At 39.9% G+C, this 25,745-nt stretch overlaps 1 protein-coding gene across 3 annotated transcripts; it reads right to left on the bottom strand.

Annotated features, from left to right (window-relative positions):
* Positions 1–783: 783 nt before the first annotated feature.
* On the bottom strand, positions 784–25,745 carry IRAK2 (interleukin 1 receptor associated kinase 2). Of its 3 annotated transcripts, XM_087743895.1 has the most exons (14): positions 25,632–25,745; positions 21,001–23,982; positions 18,944–19,123; positions 12,560–12,730; positions 11,740–11,846; positions 10,096–10,290; positions 9,590–9,654; positions 8,998–9,112; positions 7,526–7,635; positions 6,940–7,135; positions 6,161–6,223; positions 4,895–5,095; positions 4,213–4,729; positions 785–3,828 (listed from the first exon to the last, which is right to left on the bottom strand). In XM_087743895.1, the coding sequence occupies exons 2-14, from the start codon at positions 21,185–21,187 to the stop codon at positions 3,710–3,712; spliced, it is 2,226 nt and encodes a 741-aa protein (XP_087600021.1). In that variant the 5' UTR covers positions 21,188–23,982; positions 25,632–25,745; the 3' UTR covers positions 785–3,709. The 3 variants fall into 3 exon arrangements, with proteins under 3 accessions (XP_087600023.1, XP_087600021.1, XP_087600022.1); XM_087743897.1 differs by lacking the exons at positions 21,001–23,982; positions 25,632–25,745 and adding an exon at positions 19,639–20,969 and having other exon boundaries at positions 784–3,828; XM_087743896.1 differs by having other exon boundaries at positions 12,563–12,730; positions 21,001–25,745.

The following is a 25,745-nucleotide window of genomic DNA, read 5'->3' as shown; positions in this document are numbered from 1 at the left end:
ACCGCAGCTGAAAGACATCAGTTCGGGCAAGGGCGCTGTGCAGAACAGCACACAAAATAGGAAATACACATTTGATTGTATGCAGGCTGGTCCGTGGGGATGAGCATGTCATCAGTGAGAACTGTTATTATTGACTTAGCTGTGCAGTCATGCCATTTTCTCTTCTACTTGCTTTTTGCCTTTCCCAGCCTGTCAAACGCACCCTCCCACAAATGCAAACGCTGATTTTTCTGTGGGGCTCAGCAGCTCCTTTCTCCCTCTCTGATGAGCCTCTCGCACAGCTCGGGATTAGGGTTACTCACCACTGCGTGAATACATGAGAAGTACACTACGAGTACCTTAAGGTTTTCTAAAGAGTCAGCAGCTTTGCGTAGGTAATACTGCAGTTGTTTTCTCTGAATGATAATATTCTGCTGTAGGAATTATATCTTGAAATATTTATTTGAATTTTTCAACTGCAGGTTCAAGTTGTAAACGCAGAAAGATTCTACTTAATAATAATGTGTATAGATCAATGTCATGCGTGGTTGGGTTGTTCTTGTACGCTCACTTTACTGGAATGCTTGAAGGTGTAGTCCAGTCTTTCAATTTAGGGAAATTTACCATTTACTTTAACAACCGGCAGCAACTGTACAAGAAATAGCACCAGGAAACATGATTCATCAAATGTTAGGAAATGCATCTATTTCACTGTTGCCTGAAAAAAACCCAAAACCCTAGCACATGTTGGAAGCGGTATATTTCACAGCACGGACGTTTCATTTTTAGATACAAAAATGTTCTAGTACAAAGGATACATAAGATGCAGTCAATGGTTACACAGCAATTAGTAACCTCCAAAATGCTGTAATGCAGCTTTCTTCACACTCTACATATTTAAATGCCTTCTTAGTTTTGCTAGTAGACATGATGCTTCCATGTCTGTATTTATTCATATTATTAAACATACAAGAAAAAATAACGTGCCGATGAATTGGTAATTCTTACCATTAATCAACAATATAGGGTGATGTTCAGCCTCTAGGTTTTAACAGCACCCTTGGGAGGTGCTGATCTCCAAATTAGTTTTACTTGCACAGTTCTGTAGTTCTATAACAACTATATTTTTTAACATTTATATTCTGTACCCTTATTCTGGTATTCATGGATAAAAAAAAAAAAACAGAGTTGTCCTTCATTTTTGACAAAGAGCTACAATGTCCTAAGGATAAAGGATACTATAGATTGTGCATCTAAACAACGTGTCAGTCATATCTCAGTAACCCTTGTAATTATTAATTTTAGAGTGAAATTTTTCTCTAAGGACGCCTCAAAGGAAAAAATCAGCTATTTAACAGTGAATGAAGACTGAATAATAATTAGTAATGATTAAGTGGGTGCAGAGAGACCTTGAGCTGCTTCCCTACAAACACAAATTTACCTAAATATGGTGGATTGAGACACATTTTTCTGTGCCATAAATAATGAAAAAGCAGGCTATAAAGAAAGGAATTTTTTTCATTTTTTTTATTCACAAAGGTATTAGTAAATGGTAACGTATAAATTTGACAAGTTGAGATTAAAACATACGTTATACTGAATAGCCAAGTTATGTAACAGAGTACCATTATTGTAAGACTACACAAAGTCTTACATGTTACATTATATACTTATGTAACTCTACAAGACCATGTATGTCACCTCAGAATATTTTAAAACTGACATAGAACAAGTCAAAGAATAACAATTTCATTTTGTGGCTACAGGAGAACAAAACCTTTAAAGCTTTTTTGTGAAACAGAACTGTGTCTAAATTATATTCCTCAATGTAAAAAAACTTGGGTTTTCCATTCAGCTCTGTGGTGTGTCTATGTGCATTTCTTCCTGGAGGAGACCAGAGGTATTTACCATGGATCTCCCAAAACATACCCATGAAAAACAATGCATATTAAATTTTCAGCACCATAAAGTATCTCAGTTAAATCTCATGTAGAATTAAGCAGTTATTGACCAATCTGATTATACTCAATTTTTCTTATGTCAGTACCAATGTTTTCTTGGTTTGATTCTGGTAAAATAAAAAAACTGACACTGGCAAATATATAGACAGTACCCAAGGCACTTATAATTAAGGAATTTTACCAGGTTTTAGTGTAGAAATCGATTTGATAAATGTGTAGATGATTCTAATACTCAGGTCTTTAGTTAAAATACTTTTACTTGCTCATAATAGTACCTACAATGAACTGTACTGTACAAATACAGAAGATATAAGGCCTTACTCGGAGACCTTCAGGCAAAGCTAGGAAAACTATACCATTACACAATTCCAATGAAAAGAATTAGATATAAATGAATATTTTTTTTAAATATTCCCTGAACTCCATTGTGAATTTTAGCCCTTTCTGTACATCAGGCCCTATTACCTATGCTAAGGAGGCAGCAGTCACCTGTCTGTAAGCTGAGCTACATGTTCTGATAGTTCTTTTTGTTTATAATAAACCTGTATTTCCTTAGACTGCACAAAAGTGGAATATGCTAACAATATTACAGATAATAAATAGTCATAACAATAAAAGTGACACTTTCTTAAGGGGGCTTTCACTTGATAGTAAATATGACAGCATACAAGTTTCTATTTTTTGTCTTTTAAGTGTGATCACTGAGGCTGACCCCAATGCTGCTAATGCTGGGTAAGCCAAGAGACACACAAAACAATTCCTCTCTGAGAATACGTGGTGAGCGTGGCACCATGAACAGGTCCACTTACTAGCTCATCTTTCACCGATTCTTTAACCCGTTGCCAAAATAAATATAACAAATCGAATTTTAAGTGACCTATAACAAAATTAAAGATATTTTAAATTAAAATCTTGTCCCTAATCCAAAATATACAACAGTTGCCATGTGAAACACAATGAGAAACCTTAACAACATGTAAAGGACACTTAGAAAAAATTAACTTCCAAAAATACTCTTATGAAGTATTCAACACTGTCTTAGACCTCCTGACAGCAAAACTTAACTTAAAGGTTAGACTTCAAAGGGCGTCATATGTATATATGTAGTAGAGCAGCTCATAGAGTAGACTAACATGGCTTAAATTATTGACTTACAAGTATGTTCAGTGCAATTCAAATTGAGATCGAGTCACATAGAATATATCTGAGAACTTGCATAAAAATTCCTTTCTCTGGTAATGCAGTGTTTCTGAGAGTGTGGACTAAGATTATATGGAATAGGATAGATTCATTTCAAAGCTGAAACCTACTCCAATCTCTCTGAAGATTTCTGTCTGCTTGTACACAGTTGGATAACAATAATGGGTATTGCTAACTGGTTGCTGATCAGTGCTTGCCCTATAACTTCTAGGACTGTGTATTTTAATAAGACATACATTATATGTAGATGCTTTCTGAAATACACTGCAAAAGGATCATAAATTATTTTGGCAATTGTTTGTGTTTGCCATATCTTTTTATATTGCAGATGAAAAGGAAGAAGGCATTTCTGTTTACAGAGTGGCATTGTGCTTTAATCTGCTTCAGAACAGATGTTTTCTGTTTCTTCTCAGTGTGATCGCTTTTGTTCTCTTCAGTCAGGGCTCACGTTTCTGATCCAAATCTCCTACTTAACCTTACATGAAAGGTACACTTTTACCATCTTTCTAATGAAGAGACAGTCCTTATTTCTTCTTCTGAGCTGGCCACTGCTAATAAATCGGTCCAATTTATGATTCAAAAAGTTCAGAACTGTTTAGTTTGTCTTCTTCATAGAGCAAAATATTTTCCATTAGCTTCTTTTTTTGATCATTTATCTTTATTTTCCAAGATGTCTCTCTGGCTAATGCTGAAAAACAAAAAAGCCCAAATATTGAGAAAAAAATCCATCTATTGTCTAAGGAATAGATGATAATTTTAAATTAAAAAAAACCCGACAACCTAAACTGGCTTAGGAAAAACATCTGATAGAAGAACAGAAAATATTTTGTAGATTTATTGGTAAAATCCTAATCAAGGAGAAAAGATTTACTGAAATGTGTTTAGAAGTAGGAAGAAGAACCTAAGCAATTTGGGAAAAGACAGTAATTTGTCCCTACTATTATAATCCTAGATCACTTTTACAAAGACTTCGGTTATCATAACAGGAGTATGGGCAGTTTTGCCAAAACAGCTTGAAGATCGTATGCTTTTGACTGTTCTGTGTGCACCCTTCAGATTTTTCTAGATTTACCTTGTGAAGAACATGAAGAGTCAAGGTCTTCATTTTGTTGTTGAAAGGTGCTCTGTGCAGTAGACACCGCTTCCAAGACGTCATCGCTTTTGGTGCATGCCGCATTTCTTTCCTGGAGTCCATTTGCAGGATTTTCCTGCTTGATCCTGTAAACAGAGGCTGCTGTATTTTCTGAATTGTTACAGCTGTTGCTAGATAGCTCATCTGTAGATCTTTCTGAAGGATTCCATATAAAACTGCTTGATTCATCTGATTCACAAGGGACCCTTGACATTTGACCGCAGTAAATGTCAGGTGACACAGCTCCTATTAAAGGTGTGCATGGATTGGCACTTGTCAGGATCACTGGCTGTGTGCTGTCCTCTTTATTCTCTCCCGCAGAAAGCACATCCATGCTGAGACTAGTTGTCTCATCATCCGTTTCTTCTGGAGTGTTCATGGAGAATCCAGAAGTGCTGCCTCCACAGATGTAATGCTCTCTAAATTTATTTTCAGCTATTTCCATAATTTCAAGCACCTGTTTTTAACAATAAAATCTGTGAATGCAGAATAATTCCTGTACCCCTGCTTACACTCATTCTCCTATGTCAACACTCTCAAAAATAAGTAAGGCATGAATGCTGTAGCTTTAGACCTTGCTGTCAAGAAGACTAAAGTCTTCGTCATGTATTTAAAGTATTACCTCTGCTATGTTAGAATTCTTCTTTCTCAGACAAAGGCAGATGGCCGAGGCAAAATCAATAGCAACCTCTTCCAGCAAGTGTCCTGCTTTCCTGTCTAGATATTTACAGCATATTTCCTTGGCAGCTAGCTTTTCAAAATTTTTTACTTTGGAGTATGAGCTTTCTTTCGCTATTTGAATTTCATCAGCAATCATATCTTTCTGTTCAAAGGAAAGAGAGACATTAGTGAAGGCAAAATTAACACAAACATTTATTTCTATCTGAATCACTAAGAATATGACTCTTGCCGTATGTTTGTTATTATTGCTCCTTAACTGCTAGTTGACACACCTGAAAGCTTTAAGAATCTCCGTTCATGCAACTGACAGAAATGTTTGTTTTCACAGGAGAGAGGTCAAATTTTTTCTCTGCAGGTGTCTAATGTCAAATTCACTAAAGGAGACCCAGCTTTTCTAGGCTTATGCCCATTTATAGGAATGAAAATCAACACTGTATATAGCAGCGTTCTTGCACAGGTGTTTTTAAACATTTGCTAAAGAAATCAGAAACCTAGGATCCTTTATTTTCTGAACCCATTTGAACATTGCTGAATTGCTTGGAAATAGTAAGTAAGAATACTATCGTTTTCCCCTCAAAGGCTTCAACAAGATGGCAAATCAGAAGGAGCACATCCCATAGAAGGAATATAGGTGGAGTCTGTTTTCAGGACGATGGTGTTAATGGCATTCAGTGAGCCTGGCCAGTTCTAGTTGCTTGTGAAAGTAGTTTGTGTAGTTCTAATCACAGCTTGGGCAAATTGGCCAGGATATAAATTCCAGACACCAGTGCAATACATAAACACCTGATAAACATCATGATGAGCAACTGCAGTTACCACCTACCCAGGTTTCCCCATTCACCATTCAGTTTGGCTCGTAACACCTCTTTCTGGCACATAAAAACCATGCAGCAGCATTTCAGCACAAAGCCTTGTCTCTTAAATAAGCATGTATTTAAACACCAATTATTCTGGAGTATCTCCTAATGTAATCAGGCCAGCACTCATGAGTGTGGTATGTGAATGGGAATATATATTCTGCTTCTATCTAAAGCCAGGTAGGTTATTGGTGTTAATGGAACCAGGATATGGCTTCTAAACATCCCTTCTTCAGGATGAGTACAGCAGACTGCAAATAACAACCTGTATTTATATAAAATGAAAATTCATTTTATGACAGCAACCCCATTCACTCGTGTTGGTATTCATTATGCCTGCTTTTTCTTACCAGATAAACAGGGTGTCTTCCTTCATCCAGTGGCTTAATCCCTGTCAGAATCTCTGCTAAGACCTAGAAAGTATATTTGGAAGATAAAACAATTTGTTCAGAAATAATTCTATTTTTAAAAGTGAGTTTTGTAACTAAAGACATATTGAACCGCCAGAGCATTTTGAAATTAGATTTTTACTTCAGGTAGCTTAACAATGCCAGATCTGGGCAATCTTTATGACACTTCACATCTACCTCTGGGGCCCAGTCCAAATTTTATAGTTAGATACAATAGATATCATTGAAACAAAGGATGAGAAGAGAGCCACTCTAAATCTAGATAAGAAATCACACTGAACAGAGTAACTTCCTGTTTAAATGGAAACACCTGGAGACAGGTGATGTCACAGACTGTCAATTATTTTAGTTGAAATTCCAAATTAACAGGTGATGTTTGTAGCAGTTCATGGGGCAAATCTGCAAGAGTTCTGAGAACCTGACTGCAGTTTTTCTGCTACTCTTTTTTTTTTTTTAAACTATCAGCAGAGTAATATTTTTTTTGCAACAAGAAATAATTTTGTTTCTGTTGTTCAAAAGATTCACCTCATTTTGCCACAAACTGAAGTATATATGGAGTGTGAACATAGTTAAAAACAGGATTTCAACACATTATATAGTCAGCAACTACGACATGAAATTGCTGGCAAAACAACTATATGAGGCACATGCTTTTATATCCAATTTCCTGTCTAGAAGCACCAAAGAATGCAACTGAACATGGGAAAAAGGCAACATACCACACCACAGCTGAACATATCAACTTTTTCTGTTAACTGCCCATGTCTGATAAAATCTTCCGGCAGATAAGTAAGGGAAGCTTGTAGGACTTTGGTTTTCATCATAGCATATTCTGATTTTTTATCAACACAGCACAATCGCAGACCTGAATGTCCAAGCTTTGGTGTAAAGTTTTCATCTAACAAGACATTTGAGCTGTGATAAAGAAAGACAAATAACAATATTGGTCAAGTAATTACTTTAAGTTGAGGTAAAGAATTACAGTTTTACACTTTTAAAATTAAGTGCTGAAAGGTTCCAGCATTTGGCCTGCTGTGTGTGAATGAAAGGATAAAGAATGGTAGAAAGGGAGAGGGGGAAGAACAAGCACTCCAAAAATTACTTCAAAAGAATATACTCCCATCATTTAGAAAAGATTAAACATTAAACGGTAAACACCCTACAGAACAAGAGATAGCAAAAAGATACTCCAAATTACAAAATTTAAAAAGATTTAAAAATTGCATAAGCTTTCAGCCATTGTTGTTAAAGAAATCCTGGAATTAACAGGTGACCAAGGAAGTGCTGATAGGCCAAACCCCTCACCTTTTGATATTCCCATGAAGAATTCCAAAATTATGTAAATACTCTACAGCTCGGATGAGTCCTATAGAAATGTTAATTCGCATCTCCCAGGTCAGTGGAGCAGAATCATCCTGCAAGGAAGTGAGGAAAAAATTGGTATTTTATAGAATAAAAATCTGTAAGACATCAGCAGTTTTGAAAACCAAAGACTGAGTTTTAGTCCCAATCAAAACTCCTGCTGACCTAAATCAAAGTTTGGTCCAAGGCAGAAACTGATGATTTGTAGGCCAAGGGAGGAACCTGTTCTTCTATATTGTGCTGCACATTTTGCCTGCCATAGGACACCGTGAGATACGGATACAGCAAGGATCACGCTTGTCCAAACCATCAAGTACTGGCCATTATTGAGACATAGCGCTGGTTTCGATGGATTGCTTTTCTGATGTTTCTTTGCCCTATGATCTCCTCTGCAAATGCTCTTTTAGTAGGCATGAACATCTCAAAGTGTTGCCTCTTAAGCCCTTGTAAAACTTCATAGCACATTATGCCAATGAATATGATGACGGATTCTACAGAAATGTATTCCCAAATCCAATGAAATATTACAATATGAATAGACGCATGTCCTGGTTTCAGCTGGGATAGAGTTAATTTTCTTCTTAGTAGCTGGTATAGTGCTGTGTTTTGGGTTTAGGATGAGAACGTGTTGATAACACACTGATGTTTTGGGTCTTGCTAAGTAGTGCTAAGTTGTTGCTAAGTAGTGCTTACACTGGTCAAGGACTTTTCAGCTTCCCATGCTCTGCCAGGTGCACAAAAAGCTGGGAGGGGGCACAGCCAGGGGGGCTGACGCAGACTTGCCAAAGGGCTATGCCATAACATATGACATCGTGCTCAGTATATAAACTGGGCGAGTTGGCCGGGGGGGCAGCGATCACTGCTTGGGGACGTGCTGGGCATTAGTCGGCAGGTGGTGAGCAATTGTACAGTATATCACTTGCTTATTATTGTATTATTATTATTTAATTTTTTAATTATTATTATTATTATTATTACTACTACTATTACTACAATTCTATTTTATTTTACTTCAATCATTAAACTGTTCTTATCTCAACCCATGAGTATTCTCCCTTTTACCCTTCCAATTCTCTCCCCCATCCCACTGGTGGCGAGGGAGTGAGCGAGCGGCTGTGTGGTGCTTAGTTGCTGGCTGCAGTTAAACCATGACAACACATTTTGCAGATTCCATATTGCTTTAAAAATCTAAAGGCTGCACAGCAGAAACTTCCTGTTGACCCGATCTGCTTTGCAGTAGAAAGACTGGAAAAGAGCTGCAGCTTTTCTAGTACTTGCAGTCAAGATATTTGGGCACTTTTTTTTTTTTTTTTTGGCTGTCTCTCAGAATTCAAAGAGATATAATTGCTTTTCATACAATAACAGGACAGGACTTGTAATCACAGATAGATAATAGACCCAGATTATTTGCTTACTTGACACTGAAGTTTGTTTTGTAGCGATCCGTTAGGCAGGTATGGATATATCAGACAGTGCAACCCAGTTTCTACTGAGAAGCCCAGCAGCTGCAAAATGTTGACATGACAACACCTGCAGGCACAGATCAACAATGACTTGCAAATGAAATAAGAGCAACACAGAAAAATACATTCCTGAGCTGGAATAAATTCCTAAATTCAAGGCAACTGGGAATTGTATTCTGCAGCTGGAGGCACAGAATGGCTCTGAGCAGGACTGCAGAAGGCTGGGTAACCTAGCAGCAAAGAGAGGGATCGTTATAGCGCAGCCCCATTCTGGGCAAGCAGGAGGGATACAAAGCTCCAGAAGGCACCGCTTCCTCACCATCTCCAGGACTGGCAGAGCAGCTGCGTTTGCTCAGCAGGAACCTGCAGCATCACTGGGAGGCATGCTGTTGCCCCAGGGCTTCTGCAAAGGCAGTGCATAACCCCACTGTCCCCAGAACAGCACAGCGCACAGGAGACAGACGCAGCAGTCTTAAACTAAACACGCAGGCAACAGGCCACATGCAGGAATCGCACAGGCTGCATCTGAAAGCCAACCGCTTACCGAAAGCAAATCTGTACTTCTGTGTGAAAGAATCTTTGGGTGGAATTTGGGCTTGTGCATTCCATCTGAAAAATGGAAACATGCAACAGAATGTCAATAGTAATTATTAAGATGTTGCATTTATACAGATCTTTTAGTCTCTAGATGACAAGCTACTTTAGAAAATAGGCAAGTATCACTGATGGCAACTTTGTGTCAAAGGCAACAATTAATTGAAAATTAGACAAAAAACAGTGTAAAGACACCTCTGATCCAATCATCAATGCAGGTAGCTACATTGCAGGCTACTACCATGGACAGAGTTAATAAAACAACTCGCATGAGTAAATATCTCTCATATGTGTTTGCTGAATCTAGGTTTACTTACTTTACATCATTTCCTTTTAACCTCTCCTCTTGTGTAGCCGTTCTGGTTCCTTGCCCATACAATATTAAACAACTGCTAATGTTCAAGAGATACTAATAACATACCCCCTTCAAAGAAAAAGAAAAGGTGGAGTACTTGCCTCTTTCAGTCTTTTGATGATATACACTATGTTGTTCCTCTGACCTTTGTAGACATCCGCAAAAGTACCTTCACAAATTCGGCTCTTGTCACTGAAACCATTTGTGGCATTAGTAACTTCCTTCTGGGTCCACAAAAGACTCCCGCTGGGGAGATCACTCATTGTCTCCTGCTGAGGAGTAGAAGAGCTGCAAGGCTACACATTTGTAGAAGAAACAAGTTTATCTCATGAAAATTCATATGCTTTTTCCTTCTTTCAGCTGTCATATTTTCTTTTCCATGATTTAAGCAATCACTGTGATTGTTGAAAGGAACCACGAAAGGTACTGTGCAATGACTCATTAGGGTTTCCCTTTGTAATACCTGTCTTGATGTGTTTTGCTGATGTAAAAATTTTGCATAGTAGAAGAGACTTGAAAGCAGGTGCCAATTTGCATTTCCACCTTTCCCAGAAAACAGACTTGGTTTTGTTTAAAAGTCCATATATTTATTTGAAGTGATGTTAGTGTAAGTTACAAAAATATTAATCTGTATGTCTGGGGCATATATTAAGAAACAGTTGGATCAGAAAGTAAGGTCTCTCATAATCTATTGGGTAAGAACTTCACATCTACTTCTGAAGCGTCTGGTTTCAGTTGCACAGTAATTTGTGGCTCCCAGTGTGGCAAGGCCTAATGCCAATTGTTATTGCAGTTCCACTGTAGCCTAATCACGCAGCTTTCACAACCTTAATGTGCTCCAGACTTGAGAAAACAAAACATTAACTCCCTCTCAAGAAACTCTGAAACTACTGCATTCTTTGTAGCAATCTTCTCTCCCAGCTGGTACTCTTGAACCATGTTATTTTGGAAGAGTTTAAATTCTTAAAACACAATCTTCTTTAAAAAAACTCGAACAAAATAAACCAAAGAAAACAGGCCAAGACAGAACCATGATGGGACCAGCGTGTGCACGTGGATCTGGGAAACACTCTGAGAACTCACAGGACAGATCTAGCTAGAGCGTCTTAAAGACAAGAGAGCTATAGGGAGGTAGGAACAGGAGACTGTGTGATGAAATCATTAGGAACATGAGAAAAACTTTTCACAGTGAGACAGTTAAGCACTGGAACAGGGGGTTAGAGAGGTGATGGAACCTCCATCCTTGGAGATTTTCAGTCATCACTACACAAGGCTCTGGGCAACCTGACTTAAATTTGATACTAGCCCAGTTTTGAGCAGAAACCACATTTTAAGTATAAAATTAAACTAAAAGAAGTATGCCATTCTGACTAGTCAGTGGTACATATTGCACTGTCCTATGATCACACCAGAAATGTTAAGTCCTCTGTAAAATCTATACTGGAAATGTCTTCAAAATTAATTGCTATTTGTGGGCATGTTATCCATGCTGAGCTATGCAGTATGCAATATTGTTAATTTTTTCCCTCACTGGTCCTCCACTGGCAAAAAAAGTGATGTAAACTGTAAGTAATCTAACTGAAGCATTAGTATTCTATTCAGTCCAAACAAATTGTAATCAAGCCCCACTTTTTCACTAGATATATATTTTATACAAGTAGAGGGATAAACTTTAATTGAAAAAACACAGAATGTCATAAAGACAATTTTCATTGTTGTAATCAGTGAGTACTACAGGGATTTACCTTCACACTTGATGGAACAGGACAATTTGACTGTAAGGATTTCAAAAGGTCTCTTGGGGGAGGTGGTGGAGAAGGGAGCGAATACAAGGCTCCTTCAGAAACAGCACCTGAAATTGAAATAACAGCATTGAAAATATACCTTATTTTTATAATTCCACAGCCTGTGACTAATTATAAAGGCCTGGGGTATTTTATTGAATTTCCTGAACAAAAATAATCTGTGAGAAGCTGTCAAAATGTGAAATACTGTGTGAAGATATGGAGCTGTTTTCCTGGTTCCTCTTTGCAAGATGACTACGCAGATGTCTCCAGTCCTGGCTCAGGGACATAGAGCTTCCTATGTCCATACTATCGGTCAGATGCTCTCCTCAGTACGTCCTGTGATTCTGCTCCCTCCCTTTCCCAGGCAGAGGGGCCTGCTGACCTGTGCACGGCTGTCTTCTGGCCTGGATTTATTTTGCATGGAGAGAGAGAGATGAAGCAGGGAAAGTATGCACTGATCTAGTCTTAGCATGGAGCCAGGATGGGACTGGGGTGTTCACAGAGACCTGGGAAACGTCTTGAGATCCCACAGGATAGATATAGCCAGCATCTCTCAAGGCCAAGAGAGCTACAGGAAGGAGGAACAGGAGGCTGTGTGCTAAAGTTAGGAATAAACAGCTCAGGAGACAACAGTGCTAGGAAAAAGGCAAATATTCAAATGTGACCATTTTGAAGAGCAATCTATCAATTATACTATACTGAAAGCGAATGGGAAGCAGTCTTGTCTATATGGTCATTTCAGTGTTAGAGCAAATTCAGAATCTATTACTTCACTTACTACCTGCTGGTGATGCTCCCAGATGTGAAGAGTCTGGTGATGGCAACAGACTTATCTCATTTTCTCTCTCTCTATTTTTGTTTTCTGTGGGAGTTAAAGATATGTTCTCCTGTTTAGGCGGCTCTACCAGCTCTTCTTTTTCAGAGCTGGTAATATTAGAGGCTGATGTCCCTTCAAAAGAGAACAAAGGAAATATAAAGATTACCAGGGAAAATAGAGTCTGACTTCAATTAGTTATCAGGAAATAATCCTAGTCAGGAAAACAGGCTGTAAATTAACATGAACATTAAAATAAACATTCAAGCAATTTTTTGTTAAATTGCTGCAATACTATTGGTATTTAAATTCAGACCATATTCATGACATTAACTACTACTGAAAATTAATAAGAAGTGATAGCTTCAAACAAGTGATGACTATGCAAAAGATATACAGTCTCTTATGATAACAAATTAGCAATAACAGTATATTTATTTTGTCATTTTCTATATAGCACCCTTCAGCCAGTGATCGCAAATCACAAATATCTCCCAGCCTAAAGAAGGCATCTAGTTCTTTTTTAATTGTCATGGGACTGAGAGGAAGTTTGACAGAATTGTGCTGGTTTTAGTCAGTTAAATATTTTAGGACTATTTTGAATTGTATGGTTTTAGTGTCATGACCATGCTCATTCTCAGAAAGCACTTTCCTATATAGAACTATTTGCAATAAAGAATCATACTTTTACTTCTGAACAGAAAGAATCAAACTGGAGACAATCTAGGGAAAACATAAAAATGGTCAAAGGTCAAGACGTACTGATATATAAGGAAAAATTAAAGGCCAAATTATTGATTCACTACAGCTCTAAAATATCCTATGTTGTATACAGCTTGGCAAAATCTCAGAATCAGGCTGAAAAAGCAACTTGAAGTCTGGTTAAAAGAAGTACAAAGATGCTTTCAGCATACAGGGACTCAGAAAGTATGTACATCTTAGAAGGAATTACTAAAGTTAGATTAGGCTACGGTTAGGATGGGGAAAAAAAAATTCAAGATACTGTGATATACAAGGCTGTCAAAATCTCCTGGAGAAGCAGTTGTATTCTTATGCATGAATGCGTTTAAAACTGAGGTTGAAAAGGAGCTTGGCAAGGCCTGGTCTGCACTGGGGGTGACATAAGGACTTTCTGCTGCCTGGTAACAACATTTTCCTGGTTGTAGTTCTAAACTTTTGTTTCTACCTGGCACCTTTTATCAGCAACATGTTTAGCATTTTCTTAAAAATCAAAAATAATGTTTTATTTTTATATAAAAGAAAATAAGCATGAGTATTAATACAAGGTTTTTTTGTCACGCTGTTTTATCAGCTTTGTATCTTAAGCATGGTGGTGATCTTGGAACCAAAAGCCACAGGCCTCTGTTTGCATTTCAAATCAGATAATAGCTTTTTGTTCTTTTTTTGTACAAAGAAAGCATTGGGAGCATCTGAAACAAGCAGGAAGCGGTATGTTTTGTTTATAATCTGTGCTCCTTATAATAAACCACGATTCTGTAGAACCGTTTAAGAGAAGACAAGCTATGACAGTTTCAGTGTACTAAGGTTTGAAGAGTAGGAGTATATGAAAAGCAATAATGGTAGAAGCGGGCATGTTCATGTTAGGCAAGTTTTTCCCTTGACCTCTGTTTGGGGTTTGTATCCACTTTCTTCAATGTCACCCCTGAATGCAGGTTTGAATGAAACTAGGTCTTACAATTAAAACTCAGAAGAATCAGGCATGTTTCTTTATTACTGTGTCAGAATGCTATGAAATCCCAAATTTTACAGGTTTTTGAAATCAACTATCGAACAGTCTGCAGGCCTTTAGTCAAAACTGACAGTCCTTGTATTCTGCAGTTGTTGGCTTTTCCCTCCTGTACTTTAACCTAGAAGTCTCTACAATTAGAATCACTTCCCTCCTTCAACCTATTTTTCAGGGGGTTTCATGAATTTTGCAACTTCCTGCACATCAGACAAACAGGTCACTACTGAAGCTAAAGAACTGACATAAGAAAAAAATTATTATGGACATTCAGAAGTGGGACTAGAGTAGCGCAAGAAATTGTTGAAGGGAGGTAGAACTCTCCTGGAAGTAATCTGCCAGCAAAACATCTACCTGTGTGTTGTGTCTGATCCCTTTAAGTCAGAATGAATAGAATTATGGTGATGTAAGGACCACTTAGTTTTTTAAAGCGCCCAATAGAACAAGCAATGTATTCTCCATATCTGCGCAAGGGGAATCACCTGAGTAAGCATATTCAGATATAGATAAAAAAGCAGAAATAGAGGGTAAAGACTTCAAAGATTTGTCTAAACCTAAAAAGATCCTGCTAGAAATCACTTCTGCTTATGATTAAGCACACAGTGGAATGCCTGTGTTGGGTTAATTCGAGAAAAAATTAACTACTTCCACATGGCAGAACAACAAAATAATCCAGACTTTCTGCGACTTAAGTAAACATGAAATTTTGCTATGGACTTCAATATAAAAGACACCTATAAGAAGTTTTTTTAAAAGATCATTTCATTGTAGTTTTCCAATTTATTGCATTTGAATTGATCTGGGGCAAAAATTAATATTGATCATCCAGAAACATAAATAAGAATTGATCACTCCACAGGATTTGTCTCTTCCATCCTCTTTTAAACTCTCTTTATCTAGCCTTCTGTCCTGGTTTCAGCTGGGATAGAGTCAATTTTCTTCCTAGTAGCTGGTATAGTGCTGTGTTTTGGATTTAGCATGAGAAAAATGTTGATCATGAGAATGTTGGGCATCAGTCAGCGGGTGGTGAGCAATTGCATCATGCATCACTTGCTTTGTATATTCTTTTATCATTAATATTATTTTATCTTCCTTTGGTGTCCTATTAAACTGTCTTTTATCTCAACCCACAGGTTTTACTTTTTTTTTCCCCAGTTCTCTCCCCCATCCCACTGGGGTGGGGGAGGAGGGTGAGCGAGCAGCTGTGGGGTGCTTAATTGCTGACTGGGGTTAAACCACGACAGTCCCCAGAAAAGGGGAAGATGGAGGAAGGTGTCTCCCCCATAGGCTGGCTCTCCAAGGAGAAAAAGTAAGAAGTGTAATTCGTTGGCCAGTTTGGGTCAGCTGTCAGGTATGTTAGATCTATTACATCAGTTCAGTGTCTTAATGAGCTGAATTCAGTATGTCCATTTCTTGCCATGATCTCTTAATATTTACTTTCCCTATTTACTATCTAGCCTGCAGAAATCATTATAAAGAGCCCTGTTTACTTGCATCAGCCAACTACAATTTTTAGAAACCAAGTTTTTTCTTAGAAATCACAAAGCGTACTCCTCCAGCCTGGAGGAAGTTGATTGCGTTTTATTTTTAACAGGGGAAAAAACCTCAGTTTTTCCAGCTTGTAGCAAGGGAAGTCCAAAAAGTCTCAGAAATGTTTTTGAGAAAGCTCAAAAAAAAAAAAAAAAAAAAGGTAAATCACAGAAGCACAAGAGAGAGCAGGTAATCCCCTCTTGTAGCACGAGGCTGAAGTCAGGTGCATATTGCGCAAGCTACAGTGATACTGACATACCAGTTAAAAGCAAACCAGTCAGACAAACAGAAGGGTGATGAATGTTTCTGTGCAGTGATGATGATTATTTTCGTCTGTGTTGTATCTTTATTTTTAATGGCGATGTTGCTGGAAGCTGCTCTTGGGTTGGAATCCTGATTCTTTGCATTCTACATGATCAGAGAGATCCAGGGGGTCGTTTTACTGAAGGTGCTATACATCAGATTGAATCCAACAATGTTGTGGTTTGCAAGCAATAGCTCTCTGAAATTAAATACATGAAGCTTCTCTTAGAGTGATTCACCACTCCAATGTGCTGAACTAATCTCAGTTTGAAATCTACTCCTGGTCTTGTTCTAAAGGCCTGCAAGAAAAGAGAAAACCCTCTACCTTGGGGTGAAAGCAGCAGCATCTCAGTTGTTATAACAAGTAATTTTTCTAAGCTCTTTGAACTCAGCTTTTGCAAAAATGGTGAAATTAACCCACATGGGAAAGAAAAGGTATCATACTTAACTGAACAAATTCAGCCTTTTCCATGACAGATAAAAATTATGTTGAAAATTGTTGCTGCTATTATGTAGTGGTAAAAACATTCAGTAATTTTTTAATTAATTTTTTTTTTTATTAAATCACAAGGCGTAAAATGGGATTACAGAAATGTCAATGAACTCCGTATAGGAATACACTGAAATAAGCCAGCTGTAAACAAAGGTGGGCCCCAGAACGCACTCTGACAGGGAAGGAAGGCAAGGACTGTAACTAATTAGAGTTTAAGGTGTGGTAGGTTACACTGTGTTATATAAGAGCACCCAGAAACTCTTTATGGACTACAAATCAACTGTGTTAAGTACTGAACAGCCACAGAGCAAAAGTGCCATCACATCATGGAAGTCACCCTCTACTCCAGAGTATCCATAAAAATACCATTATCGGGGAGCCAGGCTTATTGCATTGGTGATATCTAGATCACATTTATTCAATGTATAAATTTAAAAAAAAAAAAAAAAAAAAGATTTTGTTTTCAATCCTGTCCACTCAGACTGGACCCTCAAAGTCACAGTTACTGTGACTAAATTAACAATTGGATTACTAATACACAAACTGAAACAGATTCAAATTCACTTTCCCGTAGCTTGCTTTGCTTTGCTGAGGAATGCAGAGTAAGAATTGTTACAGTCTCCTAAGCTGAATGCTGTGACTGGATTCAGTCAGAAAGTGGATCTGCTGAATCAAAAGGCTGCATATGGGTGATGCCAAAACCGGTTATATTAACCTAGCAATGCTCTCGTTAGGGTCTGTGGTTATTGTGTTTGATGTACTAAGACAGAATTTGCTTGAAGGTTGCTTGTCCTGCGGTACTTAATATTCCTTTTTTTAAAAAAAGAAAATAGAAATTTATAATACCATTGTTAAAGATTTTTTTCTGCCATACCAAAATGAAGGTTAAAAGTCATGCTAATGCCAGGAAACTACAGAGAAACAGCAGTGCTACACAAAGAAATGCTGTGGCAAGAAACCCATGATGCATTATTGGACTTCCCACGAAAAATGCCTCTAGCTGCTGCGCGGCGAATGCCAGCGGCACCTCTGATGGCTGGCGGCCCTGCCCTGTGGAGGCAGGCTGCTGTTGTGCAACGGCCGCTCATGATGTAACTCAAAACCACCCATGTCACCGACAGTTTCCCTGACACAAAATGTGAGAAGCAGATGGTGCTCCTGCACATTTTCCACGTGTGGAAGCATACGCCCTCGTAAGCTTTGAGCGTTTCCCATATGCACCTGGACAGTACTGCTCTAAGCAATTTTTGCCACATAACAAAAATCTGTAATTTTTCTTTCTAGTAATTCTCTATGGGGAACTGGCAAAATTCATATAAACATCTGATTTCCAGAAAGTGTGAAAAGGGCACTCCCAACTTTTTGGGGCAACTCAATACAGAAAGACACTATGTTGTCCAGGGGTCAACAGATTTCGTGGTATAATTGGATTGAGGTACAATTTGGCTTATGAAACTGGACAGCTGCAATTTAAACATAATTTTCAATGGAGAAAAATGGAAAGGAAAATTATATTTAAAAGTGTTGTGATTTCTATAAGACAACTGTTTACCTTAACTAGACACACTGAGTTCAAACTCTAATCATCCTACCTCAAAAAGACAAATCTGAAATAGAGCAAACTGGGGATAGGTGAGAAGAATTACATGCAAAGAGTTAGAAAAGACTACAGTTGCTTAATTTATGGAGGGATCGAGGAGAACATTATGATAGGAATAGAGAAAATATGAAGTGGGATAAAGAAATAGTAATGTAATTAGTCGATAAACCATTTCTCTTTTTCATAACCTTTTTCTTATGGTGCAGGAAAATAGGCTGCATAGCCAAAAGTGATTATACGTTTTTCTACTCTGAGTTTGTTGACAATTAGAGTATAATGACAAAATTTCACAGAGAAACAAGAATGTATGAAAAATTAAAACATCCACAATTAAGCTCTGTTTTGAAACCCTGTCTGATGCATGAAAGTACCACCCCTGGTTCAGAGCACAGCCAATCTCTCTTTGGCACCTCTCGGAGCGTCTAAGATGGCCACTACAAAGGTGGGATGATGAACTAGAGGGACCAGTGATTCCTCCTCTATGTCACCTCTTCCTTTCCCACCACAAATTTTATTTGAGAGAGCAGAAAATCAGAATCAGTGGAGAAATTTTAGAACTTGAGCATGAGACTCCCAGCAAAAAGTTTCTTCAGCTAGCAAGAGAGATTTACTGGATTGGGTCTAGGCGCTCTGAGAAGCAGCACAGACTCCCTGCGGGAGGAAGGGGCAGCTACTCACAGTCCAGAATGACTTGGGCCGCTCGGTAGAGCTGCAGTGCTTGCAGCAGGTCCAGGAGCTGCTGCACTGTCGCCAGCCTCACTCCCCACCACCACATGAGCTCTCTTGTTATGCTGATCCCCGTCTTCTCCATGCACTTGATTTTCCGTAGCTCTGTTTGATCAGTTATCACGTACGAGGCTAGTGGGAGACAACGGATATTTCTGTTTAAAAATTAGAAAAACCAAGCAAGTGCAAGCAGGGAAAGCTAAGGTGCAAGACACACTTTGCTTTTTCATTTACATGCTTTTAAAAGGAAGGATCACAATAAACTAGCTATGTGGACATAAAGAAAATTCAGTTCCCAAAGATATTCCTTTTATTCCTTTGACTATTCTGGAAAAAAATGTTGTTATATCAGAGACCCAAAAAATAAACCCCAGTCACACTTTTCAGCATATTTTCCCCATAATCTTCCTTCACCTTAATACTTTGTACCAAAATAAGTTCAGATTAAATTCCTGGTGCGATTCTCCCAAAATAGGTAACTGAAGTCAGTGGTGAGACTGCACTCCCGCCTACATTACTAAATACCAATATTATGGTAAGCCAAATAGTAACTGAATCATCTGGGTGTTATTTACAGTCAGATAAAGCTATCGGTGAAATGCAGCTATTTTTAAAAGCAGGAGATACCGTGCTAAAGCTGACCCTACCTCATTTGTCCCGTGTCCTGAATGCGCGCAGCGTGCTGGTTACTCCCTCTGTACTTGCCTCGGCTCCCTTACCAACACGTAACCCACCTCCCCTTGTTTAGCTCCCGCGAAATCCGATGCGCCTGGCCACAGTGCAAGCGTTAGAGTTGCAGCCGTGGGCTAGAGGAGGGCGAGGTAACGAGAACACTAACACGACACAGGTGTCCAAGAATGCCCCGCGTTTGGGACAGGGCTATGCCACAGCTTCCCCACCCATCAGCGCCTGCCTGAGGGCAGTGAGAGGCTTTGCCCGCCCTGGGGACAGAGGGCAGAGGGTCTGGGGAGCGAAGCCAGGATGAACTGTGCTGAAACAGCGGTTGTGACACACGGTTACCTTGTCACTCCAGCCTGGGATTTTGTGTAAACTCAGCTGTGCTCATCTGTGGTCTCTGGGGGCTGGTGGAGATACCCACCGAAGGTGCCTGTCTGACTCAGCCCCTCTTGGCTCACCTGCACCTGACGTGCTCCTTGCTTAGCCTGAACGAGAGAGGCTTGGGGGCCAGGGAATGGAAACCGCGTGCGGAAACAAAGATTCCCGACTTCACACCTCAGCTGGCTTTAGAAGGACATTAGACATACAGTTTTACACATCTGAAGAGAGCAGAGATGAATCCCACCCTAGGTCAGCAAGTTTAGCTGGGGTAAGAGTTTACTCAGTAGAGTTAGTGAAGTCTTGAATGAAATTAAATCATGTTAAATAAAGGAAGGTAGGCCAACTAAGAAAAGATTCAGGTTACAATTGTTTGGACTGGGATGCAGAAAAAGAATAAAAAACTCAGGGACTGCATTTTCTATACTTATTAACTGGACACAGCCAGGATCGAGAAAAATAGGGGCAGTAAGTATAAGGGAATATACATGAAGCAAAGGAAGAAAGAAAAAAATAGAACATCTAAGCACATGTGAGGGATGTTGTGAAAACAGGCAAGCAGCGAGAAGTAGCAGAAGATAAAGCGCGAACAGAGGGGGAGTGCGAAAGATAGTGGAGAGCGAGGGGAGGGAGCCAGGCTGCCCGGGAGAAGCCAAGGGAACTCAGAAGTCTGGAATTCCACCTATTAATCAGAGGTTTTGCTTGATCCTTGACCGTGAAAACAGATTGTCACACGGGAATTCCCTGTCTACAGGATGTACTCTTCTGAGCGCTGGGGAATGACTCGGCTGGAGGCCCTGCGTTGGACAGCTGTGTACCTCGCCCCAACCTTGCGCCCTTTGACCACACGTCCTAAACGCACTGCCGCTCCGTGCGCCCCCATCGCCGCCCCGTCCGGCTCGGGGAGCGCCAGCCCTGCTGCCAGCCCACCTGCCCCACCGTCGCCCTCTCACCGAATCGCATCCAGTCGTAGTCACTCAGGCAGTCCATCTTCTGGCAGAAGTCCTCCAGCACCCAGGCAGGCATGCTGTGAATGTACAGAGCCGCGGGGGAGCCCCCTTTCAGGGCCAGGTGCGGCTGCTGCAGGGTCATCGCGTCGCAGTCCCGCTCCGGAGAGTCCTTTGTCCCCGCTGCGGCCATCAGCAGCGTCTACGCATGGTGCACGCCTAGGGCAGGGACTATGGCTACAGGCAGTGACGCTCACCAGTCTCTGCTTCCTCTGTGTGCTGTGGAGGGTTGATTTTCTCGAAAAGCTTCCTCTTCTCAAAGGGGCTGGCCTTGGCAGCCTGTCCCCACCCCGGCCTGACTTGCTCTTTGCTGGGGGAAGAGCCAAGTGTTTCTTGGCAGGGTCAGACCACACTCCACTGCTTCCTGCTCGGGCTGACGTCAGGCCCGGGCCCCAAATGCAAAGCAGATTTTCCTTTTCATGAGCGCTTATTGCTCCAGCCTGGTTGCCAAATTACAAGTTTCACGTGACGGAGGTGAAAGATGCTTTACTGCACGTTACGCACAGCTGGCATTGCCCACAGGCTGTGCAACAGCTGCTCACAGACAAAGCGAGATGTGTGTGGGTCAGGAGCGGTGCCCAGCAGAGCTGGCTTGCCTGCTCAGCCCAGACTTTGGCCGTGTCTCCGGGGCAGTCAGCGAGTGGTTTAGTCACACGTACGACTGTGTGTGTGGTCACCCGTAGCGGGGTGTGTGGGTGTGAGGGTATGTATGCATGGCGGTGTGTGTCTGTGTGTGTGTGTTTGTTTTTTTTTTCAAATGTAGATCCCCCTAAGAGCTACACCAACCATGCTCCCCACTGTGTTGGGTGCTTTGCAACTGGGAATCGAGAAAGTTTCAAAGATCTCACAAGATCTAAGAAAGAAATGTGTACCAACAGAGAGGGCAGTAATAAGCACCACCAGCTAATACTGAGCAGTGATCCTGCTGCCAGTCTGACTGTTGCCAGGATTTTACAATCATTGCAGCATACAGGATTTCACTTGTTATATGTAGTATAGTAGAAGATGCAGGGAGTGAGAAGTAAAAAACGTCAAAAGTGGTCATATGGCCAGGTCTCGCTAATCAAGGATTAGGTTTAAAATATATTCTTAAAGTCAACAATTTTTCTAATTTTTTTTCCTTTTCTTGTATTTAATCTGCTTAAAGATTAAATAAGATAGAAATGTTAAGATAAACATTTCTAATTAATTAATTTGCCAGTGTACATGCTACAAATACAAATTCTGGCAAACCGATCTACTTGGAGAGCCTTATAGCTGTACCTCTGCCATCATGGGACGGTTTGTAACACATAATTGTAACCCACTCCTCTTTCTGTTCTTTTTGTTCATATTTAGCCCTAGGTCCTTTGTATCAATTGCAAATAGTAACACTGTGGCAAGGAAAAGCTGAAAAATTTATATTAATGTAGCTACAAGGTCAAAAGACAGAAAAAAAACTAAACAAAAATATCCAAAGTGTATTATTATTTAAAATATCACAATTCAAAGATTGCCTTGGGACCTAACTGTTTTAGCAGTAGTACTACTTTTTCAACAGTAATAGTTGAATTTATGGTTTTTTCCCCTCTGTTTCCCTGCTTACTGTCCCTCTGACACATACCTAAATTCTGTGTCATGGGAAGATGATCAGGGCATCTCTGAAAGTCACGTAAGATGAGATTGACATTTGTGTTGCAAAGAATTGGATAAAAGCAGGAATAAAGGACACTTCTTTCCCTTGGGTACTGGAAAAAAACTGTGAAACCTTTTGGACTATTTGCCTCATGGGAAAATGAGGGGAAAGAATGCATCTAACTGTGCGTACGGCTTCAGTTTCGCACTAAACATTGTATGTAATAAAAGATTTTACAAGGGAACTGAAATTTACTTTTTCAAACAGAGACTGGAATGATCCTATATTCCTGTTGTTTAGCCTTCACTTTCAAATAATGAGGTACTAGGCAGGACTCTACTGCTGCGTGCTCTCCTTGAGCCCTCAGACACTAAACGAATGACAGAATAATTGGTTATTTCTCTGGTGTTTTTCACCTTCAGCTGTGACCCACCACCTCCCGGAGCAGCGCGTTCCCACCGCACCACACCCAGCAGTGGTGGTCAGTGGGAGCTCTCAGTCTGGTCCTGACCTCTTGCTTGACTTACTGCTGCGACTGCCAAATGAGACAGTGCTATGACTCCGACTGAAAACTATCCACATTTTTAATGTAGTTGTCACAAGTAAATGACAACCTGCACTCATTACTAATCTAGCTGAGTAACTAGTAGGAGGCTCCATGTCCTAGAGCCAGCTGGGGTTTTCTCTAGCCTTTTTTTATTCTGACTCAAAGGAGCACTCCAGAACCGAAGACATATACTTTCTTGCATATGTTGAGCATTTCTCCAGAAGTTTACCTATCTATAACATCTGGTTTTGTTATTTTTTTTAAAACATATTTTATCAATAGGAGTTCTTTAATGACCAAAAATTTCTCATATAGCATTTATGCACCTGCTTTAACAATTCTAATTGAGAAGGCTTTTACGTCAATCACTTCCTTACATCTGTCAGTGCCTTGCACTTTGAATAAATACTCAACCCATAGGTTTGGCTGACGAATGAAAACCAAATGATACCAGAAATGTTATGAGCTATTGCATTCCAATGACAAACAATATGTAATTGAATTGGTTTTATGCTAGAATGCCTCTAAGTAAAAAAACTAAGATACACAGCTGGGCTGATGTAATTACTAGTCCATGGTAGGGTCTTGTGAGCATTTGAGAATTTGACTCTTAAGACTAGCCCAGCTACATGATGGTGTTATTTAACATGCTCACAATCAACTGCCATGTCGGTTAAAAAGACAAGACAGAACCAGCAAGACCTGTAACAGTGCTGTCAGACTGTGGCAAGAGGATCAAATCTAACGTCAGGTGTGACTCCGTGGCCTGTAAAAACAAAACCTTGTCAGCTATTTGTGTGAGATGTTTCTAAGTGCTTCTCATCTTAGAGAGGAAGTTGCTAAGTTTTTAAACCTGATGTATGGAAAAAAAAGGTATTTCGTGATTTGTCAACAGGAAAATCAACACTTAGGTGGTATGCCAGAGCCAAAATTAGCGAAGTAGTTACAGAACTCATATCGCAAGAAAATGTATCCACATTGCAAGAAAACAGCTGGGGGAGGAATGGGGGAGGCAGCTGCGTGAACAAGGTTCTGCATCGGACTTTGTGTTCAGTCCCTTCCTCTCCCAGACTTCTTGCATAACTTTGGAAAACTCAATTTCATCTGCAAAATGGAAGCAGAATTTCCTTTGTTATCTTGTCTAGGGAAGTATAAGATTTCAAGCATGGATTGCCTCTTGCTATACATTAAGCAAGAGGCAATCATTATTTTAAAAACAAAGTACTTCCTACTCTTAGCGGCTGTACAAAGAGTAGTCAGCTACTCTTGGCAGAATGAAGTGATAGTATAAAGTTGTGAAGCTAGATCCAAATAATGTACTTTGGTACTAAAAATCAGACGCTACAGTGCCTAACTTCGAGACAGCTGCCTGGTGTGGAATCCAAAAGTCCCCGTCTGGCCTCTGTTCTGCCAGTGGGGCGTTTGCCACCTCAGGAGGGGATTGAGAGCAGCTGGCCTGCTGTGCACGGACAGCATCTGTGCTCAAACAAAATCCTACAGCTAAAGAACTGAAGCGGGGTTTGTAAAATTCCTGTCCTAGGACTCACATACCTCAAGGATTCAGGGAAATGCCACCTTCTACTTGGGATTCTGTGGGTAAACGCACACAGTCTTCCAAAGAATTAAGTAAGTTACACTTTTAAAACACAAATTGATGAGCGAAAGGTGGTAGACTGTGTAGATATGTGACTGCAGATGACGGCACATAGTTGAAGGATGGTCTCTATCCTGACAATTGTTTCTGCATTTTTATGCAATTTAAATTGAACAGTCATTGAGGAACAATCCCACACTCCCTGCTTTGGGTGTACCCTCATCAGTCAGGCTGTCCAGGGACTGATGGATCTTTGGTTCCTTTCCACACAGTAACAAACCACCCTCAAGTCAATCTTGGAAAGAGCGGACAGAAAACGTCCCTTAGAAAATGGGCTGAAGCACAGCAAATTAACACAAAGCATCCACAACTAATTGGTGCCTATCAGGAGCTGCTCTTTAGCTAAGGACTTAAGTTGCCTTGGAATCCAGCAGATGTAACTAAAAGTTAAGCAAAGACAGGATACTCCTATGAGCGATGAGATCATGAGGTAGTTTTCGTATGTTTGTTTTTGGCAAGTCACAGGTAGGTAAGTGTGCTTTTCTGTCCGCTAACACACAGGAACACAAGGAATCTGATCCATTAGCAGTGATAAACATTGTACTAGGAAAGTAACACTTACTGGCTGTATACTGGAAGAAGTCACAGGCTAATGGAATAAATTTAAATTATTCTAATAAGCAACACAAGAGATCACAGATCCCACATAAATCAGAAATACACAGAATGTCTGTGATATGTACAGATCTGTTAAACCTAAGACCTAATACCTACTACATTGAAAGAAAAACTACGGAGCCAAGCAGGCCAGTTTTCCACACCTGGCTGGCAGTACTGCCACGTCAATCGTAACGCACAGCATCACAGGGACATTGGGAGAGAGATTCCTCTCAGGCCTCTGCAGGACCCCACCTGCAGGAGCACAGTGCGGCACC

The sequence above is a fragment of the Nipponia nippon genome, unplaced genomic scaffold (genome assembly GCF_047370975.1).
Source record: "Nipponia nippon isolate SJK-2023a ecotype South Korea unplaced genomic scaffold, ASM4737097v1 scaffold_9, whole genome shotgun sequence".
Classification (NCBI taxonomy): Eukaryota; Metazoa; Chordata; class Aves; order Pelecaniformes; family Threskiornithidae; genus Nipponia; species Nipponia nippon.
Note: the sequence above shows the minus strand (reverse complement) of the source record. Positions and strands in the feature narration are given on the sequence as shown.